A 13492-nucleotide genomic window follows, 5' to 3' on the forward strand; every position below is an offset into this window, starting at 1 on the left:
TTGGAGTGAGAGGGGAAGAAACCAATTGTGTTCCACATTGACACTAATGACCAGGAGACTGTTTGGAGGGATTATGAGGAGTTAGAGGAAAACGAAAGCAGAACCATATGCTGATGATTTCCAGGGTATTAGCTGAGTCATATGCAAATTGGTATAAGGTAAAAGGAGTAGAGAAGTAAATGCATTGCACAAAGCATGGTCAAGAAGTGGGTTCCTGTCACTGGAAGACTGACACCAGTACAGGGGAAGCAGTCAGCAGTTCTGTTGGGATTAAGTGGCCTGCTTCTTCTGCTAATTCATATGAGTAGCTGACTAATAAACTTCCTTCATTTTTGATAGTTTTTGAGTTGTTTTGAATGCCAGGGTGATTAAGAAACATCTAAAAATGCATGACAGTTCTAACAGCAGGAGCCATTCAGAGGAAAACCTGTTCGATCACATTATTGGATATTGATCAATTACAGAAAAAGGAGGAGAAATTACAGATGGAGTATGATCCAAACAAGAGGCAAATGTAAGGGAGAATATACAGTTAATGGCAGGACAGTTCTCTCTGTAAGTGGTTAAAAAGGCTTGCCCTCATTGGCTGGGATCATGAGTGCAGTATAAGAGAAAGTAATTCATTCAGGGGTTAATTCCTTTTTCCGCGTTCTTAGAGGCCCTGCTTTTGCTCACGGGTCCACAAATAAGAAATTAAACTTATTATATAAGTAAGTCATTAAACATAAAAGGATGCTTGTGTACAGGTATCAATCCATTGATTGAAGGTGACAAAAAATCGATGCTGTATGTCAGGGTAACCACGAGAGTTTTGGGAGCATATTGTACAAAGAAGCAAGTTGAACATGTTTCATTCAATTGTAGAGATTTGGATTCAATCCTGACTTTCAGTGCTGTCAAAGATTTTACATTATCTTTGTGACTGTGTGGGTTTTCTCCAGGTGCTCTGGTTTCCTCCCGAGGGCCAAAGCCATGCTGGTTCAGTTAGCCACTGTAACTTGTAGCTGGGGCGGGGCAGGGAATAGAAGAAGTATATGGACTAGTACGGGTGGGTGCTTGATGGTTGGTGGGCTTTTAGGGCCTACTTCCACGCTGTACAACTCTAGGGTCTATTTATAGTGATCTTACCAGAATTTTTAGTCCATCCAGTAAACGTAAGTAATGTAGCAGCAAAACTAATCCAAAATAAAACAGAACAATTGCTGCTTTCCTGTGACTGTACTTGCATGACACACCTACAGCTCCAATGATTGCTCCAAAAGTCGAACTATTCGATCCCTTATTAGCCATTAGCAAACATACAATTAAGCTTTATTGAGCAGTATCTCAGTGGTCAGCAAAAGATGTGACCTCCACCGGTCCCAAGCTACAAACTGCCACAAAATAAGCAAGAATATGTAACTTACTCCCTTCACTGTTACCACGCCCCCACTAATGTGACTCGTTACCATAGTAAGCATGCAACACAATACAAAGCAGATAATGAACAGATACGTCTCCTACATTCCAGTCGTCTAATAATTACACCTGCATACTACCAAAACACAGGAGTTGTGACATCTCACCATATGCACAAATGTCCTCTATAGGTAAGCAGTCTATCCTGGATTGTCATCTGCTGCTGCCAAACCAAGTTGTCCCTTTGATTGCATTCAGGAAAATCTGTCTTCAATCGCTGCTGCCAAAACTCAGCCAAACACAAAACTGAAGTTCTCCCTGTGACTATGTGGGTTTCCTCCAGGTGCTCTGGTTTCCTTCCGCAATCCAAAGATGTAGTGGTTGGTAGGTTAATTGGTCGTTGTAAATTGTCCCATGATTTGGCGAGGATTAAATCAGAGGTTGCTGGGTGGCATGTCTCAAAGGGTCAGAAGGGCCTGTTCCACGTGCATCTCAACAAATTAATTAATGCACTGCCAGCTCTGGCCCAGCATAGTCTCTTTCGCAATTTCCTTTCAATGGTCCATCAACAGTTCAACCCAGCGTTGTTCTGATGGCATAGGGTCCAACATTAACACTGTGAACCACTTGCAACGGCTCCAATGTGTTAGGCATTAGCAGTTCAATTTCTGACAAATAAACATGCTTCAAGTGAGACCATTCTCTCTGAGGAGGAATGTTTCCTTTATGGACAGACATATGTTCCTGTGTTTTACTGTTAGGCAGTTCACTATAGTTTTCACTATCTAACCCAGTTCAAATCCTCAATCTGCCTTGCTACTCACAATGTTCTCTTGACCCACGGTGCATAAGGGAATGTGTGTTCTTTTTCCTGTCAGGTTGAGCTTGTTCATGAGACTCTTTGTGCAGAACACTTCCTTCTGCTTTCCTAGATTAAGTAACCACTTTCTTGTTCCTCTTCCTAGACTTCAACTGAACTGGAATTAGAGGAACTTTACAATCATGATCACCAGCCCCTGTAAGACTATTAGGTTCCAGAGTGGTACTCTCTGCTATGTTTGCTTCATTCATGGCTTATTTCAAATCTGCATCCTTTTCATCAGTTCCGGGCTCAGTTCCAGCTTCACTTTCTGCAGTAGCAACGGTGGTGGCAAAGTTGCTTCTTTTAGCTTGAGAATGAATTTGTGATCCAGTTTTGTTCACACCTTTGCTTACTGCCAGTAAGCATTGTATTTCTTTACAAACACTGAGTGTGTAGCAATCTTTACTTGTCTTTCAATAAAATTAACAAGTCTGTGAAAGTAACCTTACGGTTGTGCCTCCCTTGCAGTTCATACACTGCCGACCTCCATTCCTTCCAAAGTTCATTGAGCAATTTATTTACGACAATCCGCATGTTAGCAGGCATGTTCAACTCACCAATGTCCTGAATGTCTTCCGTGGCATTGCAACAAACTCTAAGAAAAAGACTGTAATCTTGATGAGCTTTTACATCTTCTGATTTGATATGTGGCCAAGAAAGAGCCTTTTCCATGTAGGCCACAGCAATTTTGTGCTCATCACCAAAATGTTCCTGTAGTATAGCATGGGCTTCTAGATATCATTGTTCCAGTCCATCCTGCTGGTAAGTTTCAACATGCTCTCTAAGATAATCTTCAGTAAACTGTTCAAGAAAATAGAGACTGTCACCATAATTATCAGTCTTGCCTTCAATGCTGTTGTTGAAAGCCCTCATAAATGAATGAAACTGCAATGGATCACCATCGAGAGATTTGAATCTCTCTTTTAGGCAGAGATGCAACATGTTGTTGCATCACTATGCTTGTCATTTCCTTTCATGTTCTTATGGTCTCCAGGACGCCATTTAGACCTTTATCATCTGAAACATGAATGTCTGCATACTGTAAATCGAAGTCATTAGAAGCACCTTATGCTATTGAATATGGCACAAGTTCAGAGGACCTCCTTGGTACAGGCTGAAAGTGAAAACCCTGAACTACCCCTTGGGGTTCAAACTCATGACTCAGAGACATTTGTTCCTTAAATGTATCAATGTTGACATCGAGTAAGCTGGATTTTCTCTATCCCATGTCAACATAGGAACTCTTATCGTAGAACTACTCAGCTCTCACAGTACTTGAAGCCTTAACAGTTTAACTCTGGCCATTTTGGCTGCAATTTCTTCCTGCAACATAAGCTCTTCCATCTTCTTCCTAAACTTCTCTTTGAGGCTGTTCCAGTTTTTTTCTTCCAAAGGGTGTTTATCCCACAACACCTGTTGTTTTGTGTATAACTTAGCTAAATCAGGCTCCATACTAATGCGTGCTGATGTGGTATCATTGGCACAGGATGTTTTGCTCGTGGGTGGAGAATGTGCTGCATGCACCTTCGACATGCTGTCTTCAACTTTACATGTAGTCACAGTCTCCTCTTCGTCTTTGTAAATATTTTCATACTGACTTTCAACATTGCATGTTTGTTTAATTTTTGTCTTAGTCTTGTCTTCAAGTTCACTGCTTCCAGCTGAACTCATTTTGTCTTCCAAGTGTGCAAACCCAGACCAAAAAAAAAATGGCAGTTTCATTCAGCTTTTCAACAGTGGAAGCAATATTTCAAATCATCAGCTTTTCAACAGAATCAAGGGCTGAACACTTGAGGCAAACACCACCATACAGCTTTCCAGTCCTATCCAGATGGACACAGCAGTGATGACCATTTAGACAGTGTTTCAAATCAAAAATACACAGCATGAATTAATATAAGGTTGTTACTTGCCACAAGTTGCTCCAAGCTGTGGTTCTTCTAAATTCTGACAAATCTGAGGTGCTGATGTTCATTTGGTATTACTGTTGAAAACTTTTGCTCACAAGAATGTAGTGCAAAACCAATCCAAAATCAAAACAAGAAAGTTGCCATTTGCCTGTGACCGTACGAACAGTTTCACATGTGTGATGCACCCACGGCTCCAATAATTGCTTCTATAGTCGAACCCTTTATTTGATCATTTATTAGCAATTGGCAAATACAATTAAGTATTATTGTGTGTTATTTCAGCGGTCTGCAAAACATGTGACCTCTGCTACAAACCGCCATGAAATAAGCAAGCGTACGCAACACATTCCCTTCGCTCTTACCATGCCCCTACTAATGTGACTAGTTACCATAATAAATGTGCTACAGAATGCAAAGCAGATAGAAAACAGATACATGGTTCCTACTAATAATTTAAGGTCAAAAGAAATAGAAGCAGGAATAAACCATTTGTCCTGTTATTCATGCTGTGCCATTTAAGAAAATATGATTGATCATTTATTTCCATGTCAGTTTCCCGAAAAATCCCAAATTCTTTGTTTCTCTTACTATGCAAAGATTTATCAAACTCAGCCTTGAATATACTCAAGTCTTCTTCGGTGAAGATCTTGGCAGATCCAATCTAGTTCTTAACACTGCTTTTGATCTTTCTCCTGATATACAAATATCTGTTAATCTTCACATTGAATACATTCAGTGACTTCACCTCCAGAACTCTCTGACTTAAAGAATTCCATAATAGTCTGAGAGAAGATATTCCTCTCATCTGCTGTTTAACATGCATCCTTGAATAAGAAGACAAATATTTACACAGTATGACTTTAGAAAGGCCTTTGACAAGGTCCCACATTGCAAACTGATTTGGAAAATTAAATTGCTTGGGATTCAGGGGAACGAGGCTGATAGATGAAGGTCGATTCTATGACTGGACACCTCCTGTGACTTTTAGGGTTCCCCAGAGGTCAGTGTTGGGACTTGTGTTATTCTTTAAGTACGTAAATGATTTGAGTGTAAATGTACATGGTGTGATTAGCAGGTTGGCTGATGATACTGAATTGGAGGATCTGAATAGGGAAGCAGGTTACAATGAATTACAAAAGTGATATTGATCATTTAAGGAGATGGGCTGAGAAATGACAAATGGATTTCAACTTGGGTAAGGCAATGCATTTCGGACATTCAAACCATAGAATGACCTATACTGTGAATGGCAGGATAATTGTGAGTGTTGTGGAACAGAGAGACCTGGGAGTATGAGGGCACAGATTGCTGAAAGAGGCTGCACAAGTAGGGTGATGAAGACGTTCAGTGTGCTGGTCTCATCAATCAGGGCATCAAGTTTAAGAACAGTCCCCATCCTTCTTTCCCTTTCACCTCTTCTCCTTTCTTTAGTTATTCATTTACGGGATGCAGGCATTGCCAGCTAGAAGCCAGCATTAATTGCCCATCCGTAGGTGCCCTTGAGAAGGTGGTGATGATAAGCTGCCTTCTTGACCTCTGCATTCACTGAGGTATAGGTACACCCACAGTGCTGTCAGGGAGGGATTTCCATGATTTTGACCCAGTAATAATGAAGGAACAGTGATATGTTTCCAAGTCAGGATGGTGACTGACTTGGAGGGGGATTTCCAAGTGGTGGTGTTCCCAGGTATCTGCTGTTCTCGTCCTTCTAGATGGTGGTGGTTGTGGGTCTGGAAGGTGCTGACTTAGGAACTTTGGTGTGTTGTTGCAGTGCATCTTGTAGATAGTACACACTGCTGCAATTGTTCGTTGATGATGAAGGGATTGGATGCAGCTGGAAGGGGTACCAATCAAGTGGGCTGCCTTGTACCAGATGGTGTCAAGCTTCTTGAGTGTTGATGGAGCGGCACTCATCCAGGCAAGTGGCGAGTATTCTATTACACTCCTGACCTGAGACCAGTTCAGTTTCCTGTCAATGATGACACCCCCCCGCCCCCCATGATGTTGATAGTAGGGAATTCAGTGATGGTGATGCCACTGAATGTCAAGGGACGATGATTAGAGCCTCTCTTGTTGGAGATGGTCATTGCCTGGCACTTGTGTGGCTTGAATGTTACTTGTCACTTGTCAGCCCAAGCCTGGATATTGTCCACGTCTTGCTGCGTTTGGGTATAAATTGCTTCTCTACCTGAGGAGTCACAAATGGTGCAGAACATATTGCAGTCATCTGCAAACAACCCCACTTCTGACCTTATGACAGAAGGAAGATCATTGATGAAGCAGCTGAAGATGATTGGTCCTAGGACTCGTTTCTGAGGAAGTCCTGCAGTGATGTCCTTACCTGTCCATCACCTCCCTCTGATGCTCCCCCACCTTTTGTCTCTTCCATGGCCTTCTGTTTCATCCTATCAGACTCCCCCTTCTCCAGCTCAGTATTTCTTTTGCCAATCAACTTCCCCGCTCTTTACTTCATCCCTTCACCCTTTCCCCTCCCAGTTTCACCTACCACTTTTTGTTTCTTTCTCCCCTCCTTTTTAAATCTACTCCTCAGCTTTTTGTTTTTTCCAGTCCTGCCAGAAGAAGTGGTCAAGGCAGGTACAATTGCAACATTTAAGAGGCATTTTGATAGGTACATTGAGGAAAAAGGCTTGAGGGTTATGGGTTGAACATGGGCAGCTGGGATTGATGGACAGGATAATATGGTCAGCATGGACCAGTTGGCTTCTGTGCTGTAAGACTTTTATTAGTTTATGAAGTGATCAGACCATTGTTATAAATAAATGAAACATCAACCTTCCTAATTTTACCTGTCATAAATAATATTCTGCTGAGTTTCCTAATTAGTTGCAGAACTTATTCTTTGGTGAAACATAACTTGGAACTCAGCAGTGCCTTTGAAATGAGCAATTTCACATTTTCCCAAATTATAATGATTTATAGATTTCTCCCTTCTCACTTACTTTATCTATAATTGTTTTGAAACCCCCTTATGTCCTCTTCACATTTTACCTGCCTATCTGCCTTTGTATCATCAACAATCATGCTTTTGGTATGTTTTTCCAATTAATTTATATAAATCGTTAAAGGCTGTTCCACCACCAATTACTGCAGCCTGAAGCACATCACTGGTTAAACCAGGAAGGATCATTAATGCCACCCATTTTTGTTACTCTGCTAAGCTTCCACCCGAACCATTTTAACTTCACTTTCAAATCAACACTATGAAAATATATATCAATGTTGTTGGGAATTCAGAACCTGAGCTACAGGGAAAGGTTGAACAGGTTCATTCCCTGAAGTGTAGGAGAATCAGGGGAGATTTCACAGAGGTATACAAAATTATGAAGGGTATAGATATAGTAAATGCAAGCAAGTTTACACTGATATGCACTGAGATTGGGTGAGACTACTAGAGATCATGGGTTAAGGGTGAAAGGTGAACTTCACTCAGAGGATGGTACGAGTGTGGAATGAATTGGAACAGAGGTGGTGGGTGCGGGTTTGATTGCAACATTTGGGTAGGTGCATGGAGGGGAGGGTTATAGAGGGCTGCAGGTCAACGGGACTTGGTAGAATAATACTTCAATTTGGACAAGATGGGCTGAAAGGCCTATTTCTGTTCTGTGGTGCTCGACCACTGAGTTGTAAGATTGTAATCTTGAATAGGATCGGAGTTGATGAGCACGAGAGAGTTGATGAGAGCCTTGTCGGGCTGGAAGGGTGAATCAAACCGAGGGGATTGCTCTGTTGGCGGTAATTTAGATTGCAAAAGGGCCACAGGGTCATTAAATTAATTCATGGAATCACCTTAGGATATGATGACATTCTGAAGTATTGAAATACAAATGATCTAGGAGCTAGCAGAGAACGGGGTTGAAGCAGGCACAGTAACAACATTTAAAATTGAATAGGTGCATGATTAGAAAAGTTGAGAGGGATAGGGGCCAAGCACAGGCAAATGGGACTGGCTTGGATGAGCATTTTGGTTGGAATTGACAATTGGCTGAAAGGCCTGTTTTGGTGCTGCATGGCTTATGAGTAAAATGCTGTTTAGTGCCCCGTCTATGTTCAATGGCTTCCTGCGTATGTAAATACTATTATATATCATTTAAAATAAAGCAAATTTAAAAGCTTCGAGGGAGAAGATAAAATATCATAGACGTGGAGCTTTTAAAACCAAACTGATGTTGCCGTTAATTCGCAGTATTGTAATTATTTCTTATTTTACGCTCCTAACAATTGTCTGAAGTGCACTGTAGCAAAAAAATGCCTAGATGCATGCACCGTGTTACAAGATTGCTAAAACATTTAAGCTTTATAAAAACCGCACAGAGCGGCAGGAATTAATTAAAGCCGTCAGCACTACATGGCTAATGCGGAGAGCATTTATTCACAAAGCCTTGATATTTTTATCCACACTGGATCCTTATAGTATGTCCCGTCCTTATTGGGGCTATCCCACTTCCTAGTGGAGAAGGGTAGTACTGCATGCCTGTAACCTGGAGTTATGTCACATAAAGCACTCGAACATGCAGTGAACATAGATTCTGTACAATATTACATTTTACTCCGAGAGCTATTCTTTCTTTTAAACTTTAGAATGTCGTATTCAATTAAGCAACCGAATTTATTTTCACACTCATATTTACAGGCAACGACTTGCATTTCTTCCTGTGGCTCTTTTTTTTTTGCAATGTAATTTACTTGATGCAAATAACAAGGTGCAAAAGTTTCAGACATTTTTCGGATGTTTCTAAAATACCACATAACGCCTACTCATAAACACGACCCGCCACAACCGAACCTGATGGCCTTTATATTCTGTATGCACGCGGGATCAAATCATCTCGTGCAAGTCTGCAATTGGTCGCGTGTCTGCAGACGCCGTCCAGTTTCGAACGTTGCGAAGCAAGAGCCCCGATTTGTATGGCTCCTACTCCTGTCGATCATCTATTATTGCTTCCCCCACCTGGTTCCTCCTCTTTCAAGCTGAGTTGCGTTGTGCAATGCGTTTGTTCGGGTTGTGGATATAGTGTCGCCTTCTTACAGTTCACACACACTCAGCAAGGTCCGGAAGCGGCAGGGCATTGGAGAATGTAGTAACCGGTCTGTTACTACCGCCCAGAAGCAAATTCTGATTATAACCGTTTCAACTCTCTTCAATGACCGGAGGAAGAAGACGGTGCAATAAGTTTTTACCATAAACATTTCCATTGTAATTACTGAAGAGATTTGGAGAATAAAACGCAGTAAATTGAACTAGAGAAGAAAACGCGAGTCGGGGAGAAAGATGGCAGCGAACAGTACGCCATTCGCCAGTAAAACGAAAACCAAGAAGAAACATTTTGTGGCTCAGAAAGTGAAGCTGTTCCGAGCCAGCGATCCATTGCTCAGCGTCCTTATGTGGGGAGTCAATCATTCGGTAAGTCTGTTTTTAAAACGTCACGAAATGCATTGACTGCTGCGGAGAACTTGTGCAGGAAATCACATCAGTCGAATTTTATTTGGACGGGTTACTATTTTTTCTAGCTTACATATATTTCTTCGTGTGCTGGAGTAAAGCTGTAGACTAGATTTGGAAAAAAAAGTGTTTTAAATGAATTGTGCATATGAATGAGCAATGTTACAGCGTTAGTAGATATGACAGTTCATGATAAATATCGATGCTCTGCATTCCGCTTTAAATGAATTTGTGAAATGACAGCCGGTTCTTCTAAATGCTTCCTTTGATAAATAAAACTAAAGTTCGTCTATTGGTTATTGTTCCTGTCTTCGGTGTATTTTCTGCGATATTTGGCCAGGGGCCTGGAACCGTATTCATGCGACTCTTAGCGGCTTTTAAGACCAAAGGCGACGGCCTGGAACCCCCTCAGTGTCAACTTTGTGTCTGATGGTGACGTAATTGTGATTGACGTTTTATTTGACCATTTGGAAGCTCATTGTGATTCCTATAAGGAAAGCCCAGAGCGAAAGGGGCTTGGCCGGGAATTGCAGGTTTTAAAATGTGTGGGAGTTTGGGAAAATGACAGCCTCATTCATTCCTGGTGTGTGGGTTGGCCAATACACCGTAGACCTCAAAACACATGTCTGATACATTTTTCAAACCTGAAAATTGCCGTCTCAGCATTGTAGTGCTCCGTCTGATCATTGTTTGTGCTTGGGTTGTGAATTTTGCATGTCAACATTGTATGTTAAGAAGTGTCAATATGAAGGCGTTTTTTTCACTGATCATTTAAGTTAAAACCTGTGAATGTGTAAAATCATCTTTCTACCTTATTTCATATTGCTTTTGTTATGAGACTTTTAATTTTTAAAAAATTGGTTCAGTCAGGATCGTGTCAGACTTTGTTTCTACATGCTATTCTGTATTTTACACCATACTTCAGTTAATAAAAAGAACTGTTGGTTAAACCATTCAGCAGAAGATAGGGAGAAAAAGTTGGGAAATTGGTTTATTATTGTCACATGTACAGAGCTACAATATAAAACTTTATAGTACAAGGTAAAACAATATGATGCAGAATAAAGTGTTACAATTACAGAGAAAATGCAGTGTAAGTAGGCAGTAGATACAAGACCATGACAAGGTAGATCGTGAGGAACAGAGTACAACTCATGGTACTAGGGGATTGTTTAATAGTCCTTTGACAGTGGGATAGAAACTGTCATTGAGTCTGGTGATATGTGCTTTCAGACTTTGATATCTTTTGCCTGGGGGGGGGGGCGTGGAAGAAGAGGGAATGACTGGAGTTGATGTGGTCTTTGATTATGTTGGCTGCTTTACTGAGGCTGAGAAATGTAAACTGAGCCCATGGAGGGAAGGCTGAGCTGTGTTCACAATTCTCTGCAGTTTCTTGTGGTCACACACAGTGCAGTTGCCATGTCCAGTTTAATAAGATTTTGTTTGCCTAATTATGGTATTAAATGAACATTGGATATGTTGCTATCAAAGTATGAAGGACCGTCATATTGTTAAATGGCAGAGCAGGCACAGGGGACTAAATGGATCAGAATCAGGAGATGTAATCACCAATCCATACTGACTGTGGTCTCCCTGGGAGGAAGAGCAGGATGACAGCTACTTTTGCTTCATTTGTGTTACATTCTTTGTGCTGGTTCACCATAGATTTTGAGTGTTATATCTTGAAGTTTTGTCCCAGATGGTGTATGTATGTGCAATCTAATAAGAGGGACATGTGACTGATTTGTTCTATAATGGGAAACATAAATGTTGGCCATTTGCTTGAGTGATCAGAGTTGGGCTACTATGAACTGTCATTGCCCAAACATTTTTTTTCAGTCTTTCAGCAGAGTTGTTGCACTCACTTCCAATAAACTTCCCATTGGAAAGGACCTAATCATCTTAACTAATAGGAGAACTATCAACTTGAACTTCAGAACTAAGGTCACTCAAATCTCAGATCAGTTCTGTCTTTACATCCCCGGGCAGTTGATTTCCTAGCTATTGCTCTTTGAACTAAAGAGAGTATGGGCTTTCCATGCGGTATTTGCAAGACAAAGATGCTCAACTGCCCTACCCTTGCTGTATGAAGCTTTCTGATAATATTTCACAAAAAGACCTTGGAAATTGAGACCAATTTAACAGTTTAATTGGTGCAAGATGTATTTTGTTGATTGAAGACCTCCTGGTTTTAATTACCAGGGTTGGCAAATGGCACATTATAAAAGGGAGTACTTTTATAACACATTTTAATAAATTATAGTTACAACTTCTGGATATTTTACAGGAACTGCTGATAACAGTAAGGAATATTTCTTGGAAGAGAAACGATCTGTATTTGAGTTTAAAGATCTTTTGTGATGGAAAACGTGAATCGGGTAGTTTTAAGTGCAATTCTCAGTAATAAAGCTCTTCTGTGCATGTTTAGCTGTCCCAGCCTGATTAGACAGATTTTACAAGTACAAACTGAACCTTGCACCTTACACTTTACAATGGTAGAGGGAACTTAATGGGGTTCCAAAGTTTCAGACAATTTGGAAATTAATGCTTTTTCAATGTATATATATTATCCAATACTCTGGAATTGTACCCTAAATGAAAATTTATCCTAAATACATTTGTGAAATAAAGCAAGTACAGGTCCACCACCCAATTTATATATAGTCACACCTATGAATGACCAATTGAGAGGGCAGGATGGATTTACCAGCTGGTGCAGGTATCTTCTGCCATGGAGGAACTTGGTTGGTGGCCACATTTCCAACTTGCAAATGGTACAGGTTACAAACAGTTCGCAGGACAGAACCCCGCTGTAACCTGGGGAGGAACTGTACAACTATTTCAGAAATACTGTTTTTCATCCAAACACTTTTTCTTCAAAAAGCAAAATTTATTTTACCCCCTAAAACATAAATTTATTCTTGAAGATAGCAAAAATAAGACAAAAAATCTAGGAATCAAAGAATCTCTAGTGAGAAGTAGCAGGGTAGCTTGTCATTGACTCAAGTTCTAGAACTTTATTCAGTTTTGAAATATGATCTTAGATCTGAAACATCAGCAGACAGTCTGCCTCTGTTTGTACACTGATTCTACATGATCAGCTAAATACTCTGTTTTACTGGAGAAATTAAACATTAAGATGTGCTGAAATATGAAAAGACATTACACGAAAGGTGGCAGAAGTTTGAAACTCTCTTTCAGCAACAGTCATTTGATACCAGGCCAGTTGTTTTAAATGTGATTTTGATTGGGATTTTATTAATCAGATTGAGAATATGGGGCAGGGCTTCCAGAAATAATTAAGCCGCACATCACCTCTTAGATGGGATACCATGATCGAGAAGTTGAGTAAACCCCCACCCGGCTTTAGGAAGGCATTGGTGGGTTGTGTTCTTGGGTTATCTTCCAGTAAAATGGCAGTGCACTAGGACACAGGCCACTCCAAGTCCAATCGAAGATGTACTTGTTCGTAGTTTAAGTCTTATTTATGATCACAAGACACCGCTGGATATTAAGGAAATCAAGTACTGCAGGTCTACCCCATTGGTGAGTTGCTTGCAAGTGACGGAGCTGGACTTGTTGTGCTAAAGAGGTGAACGCTGATTGTCTTGGATGTTTTTTTTGTGATTGCAAGACCCTGTTGGACATTGGTAATGTAGAATACTGCAATTCTTGTTCACTGGTTAATTAGCAAGGCTGATGGCGGGAAAGCTGCATGGCCTCGGTTGTTGTGTAGACAAGGCTCTCATCCCAGGGTGTCACTTGTTGCAGTTGCCCAGGAGGAGACACCAGAGGCGGTAACTTGGGCTTTATTTTTTTTGTGTGACTGAATGTTTTTCTGCTATGGTAACTATATGTGCT

General features: G+C 40.8%; 1 protein-coding gene across 1 annotated transcript in view; it reads left to right on the forward strand.

The window, feature by feature from the left end:
- Positions 1-9166: 9166 nt before the first annotated feature.
- The window catches only part of LOC132395455 (phosphatidylinositol 5-phosphate 4-kinase type-2 alpha), a 230376-nt gene continuing 226050 nt past the window's right edge, over positions 9167-13492 (forward strand). The window contains exon 1 of the mRNA XM_059972099.1: positions 9167-9592. Within this exon, the coding sequence (XP_059828082.1) occupies positions 9461-9592 (132 nt within the window). The 5' untranslated portion in view covers positions 9167-9460. The remainder of the gene's footprint in view (positions 9593-13492) is intronic.

This window comes from Hypanus sabinus, chromosome 6 (assembly GCF_030144855.1).
Source record: "Hypanus sabinus isolate sHypSab1 chromosome 6, sHypSab1.hap1, whole genome shotgun sequence".
NCBI lineage: Eukaryota > Metazoa > Chordata > Chondrichthyes > Myliobatiformes > Dasyatidae > Hypanus > Hypanus sabinus.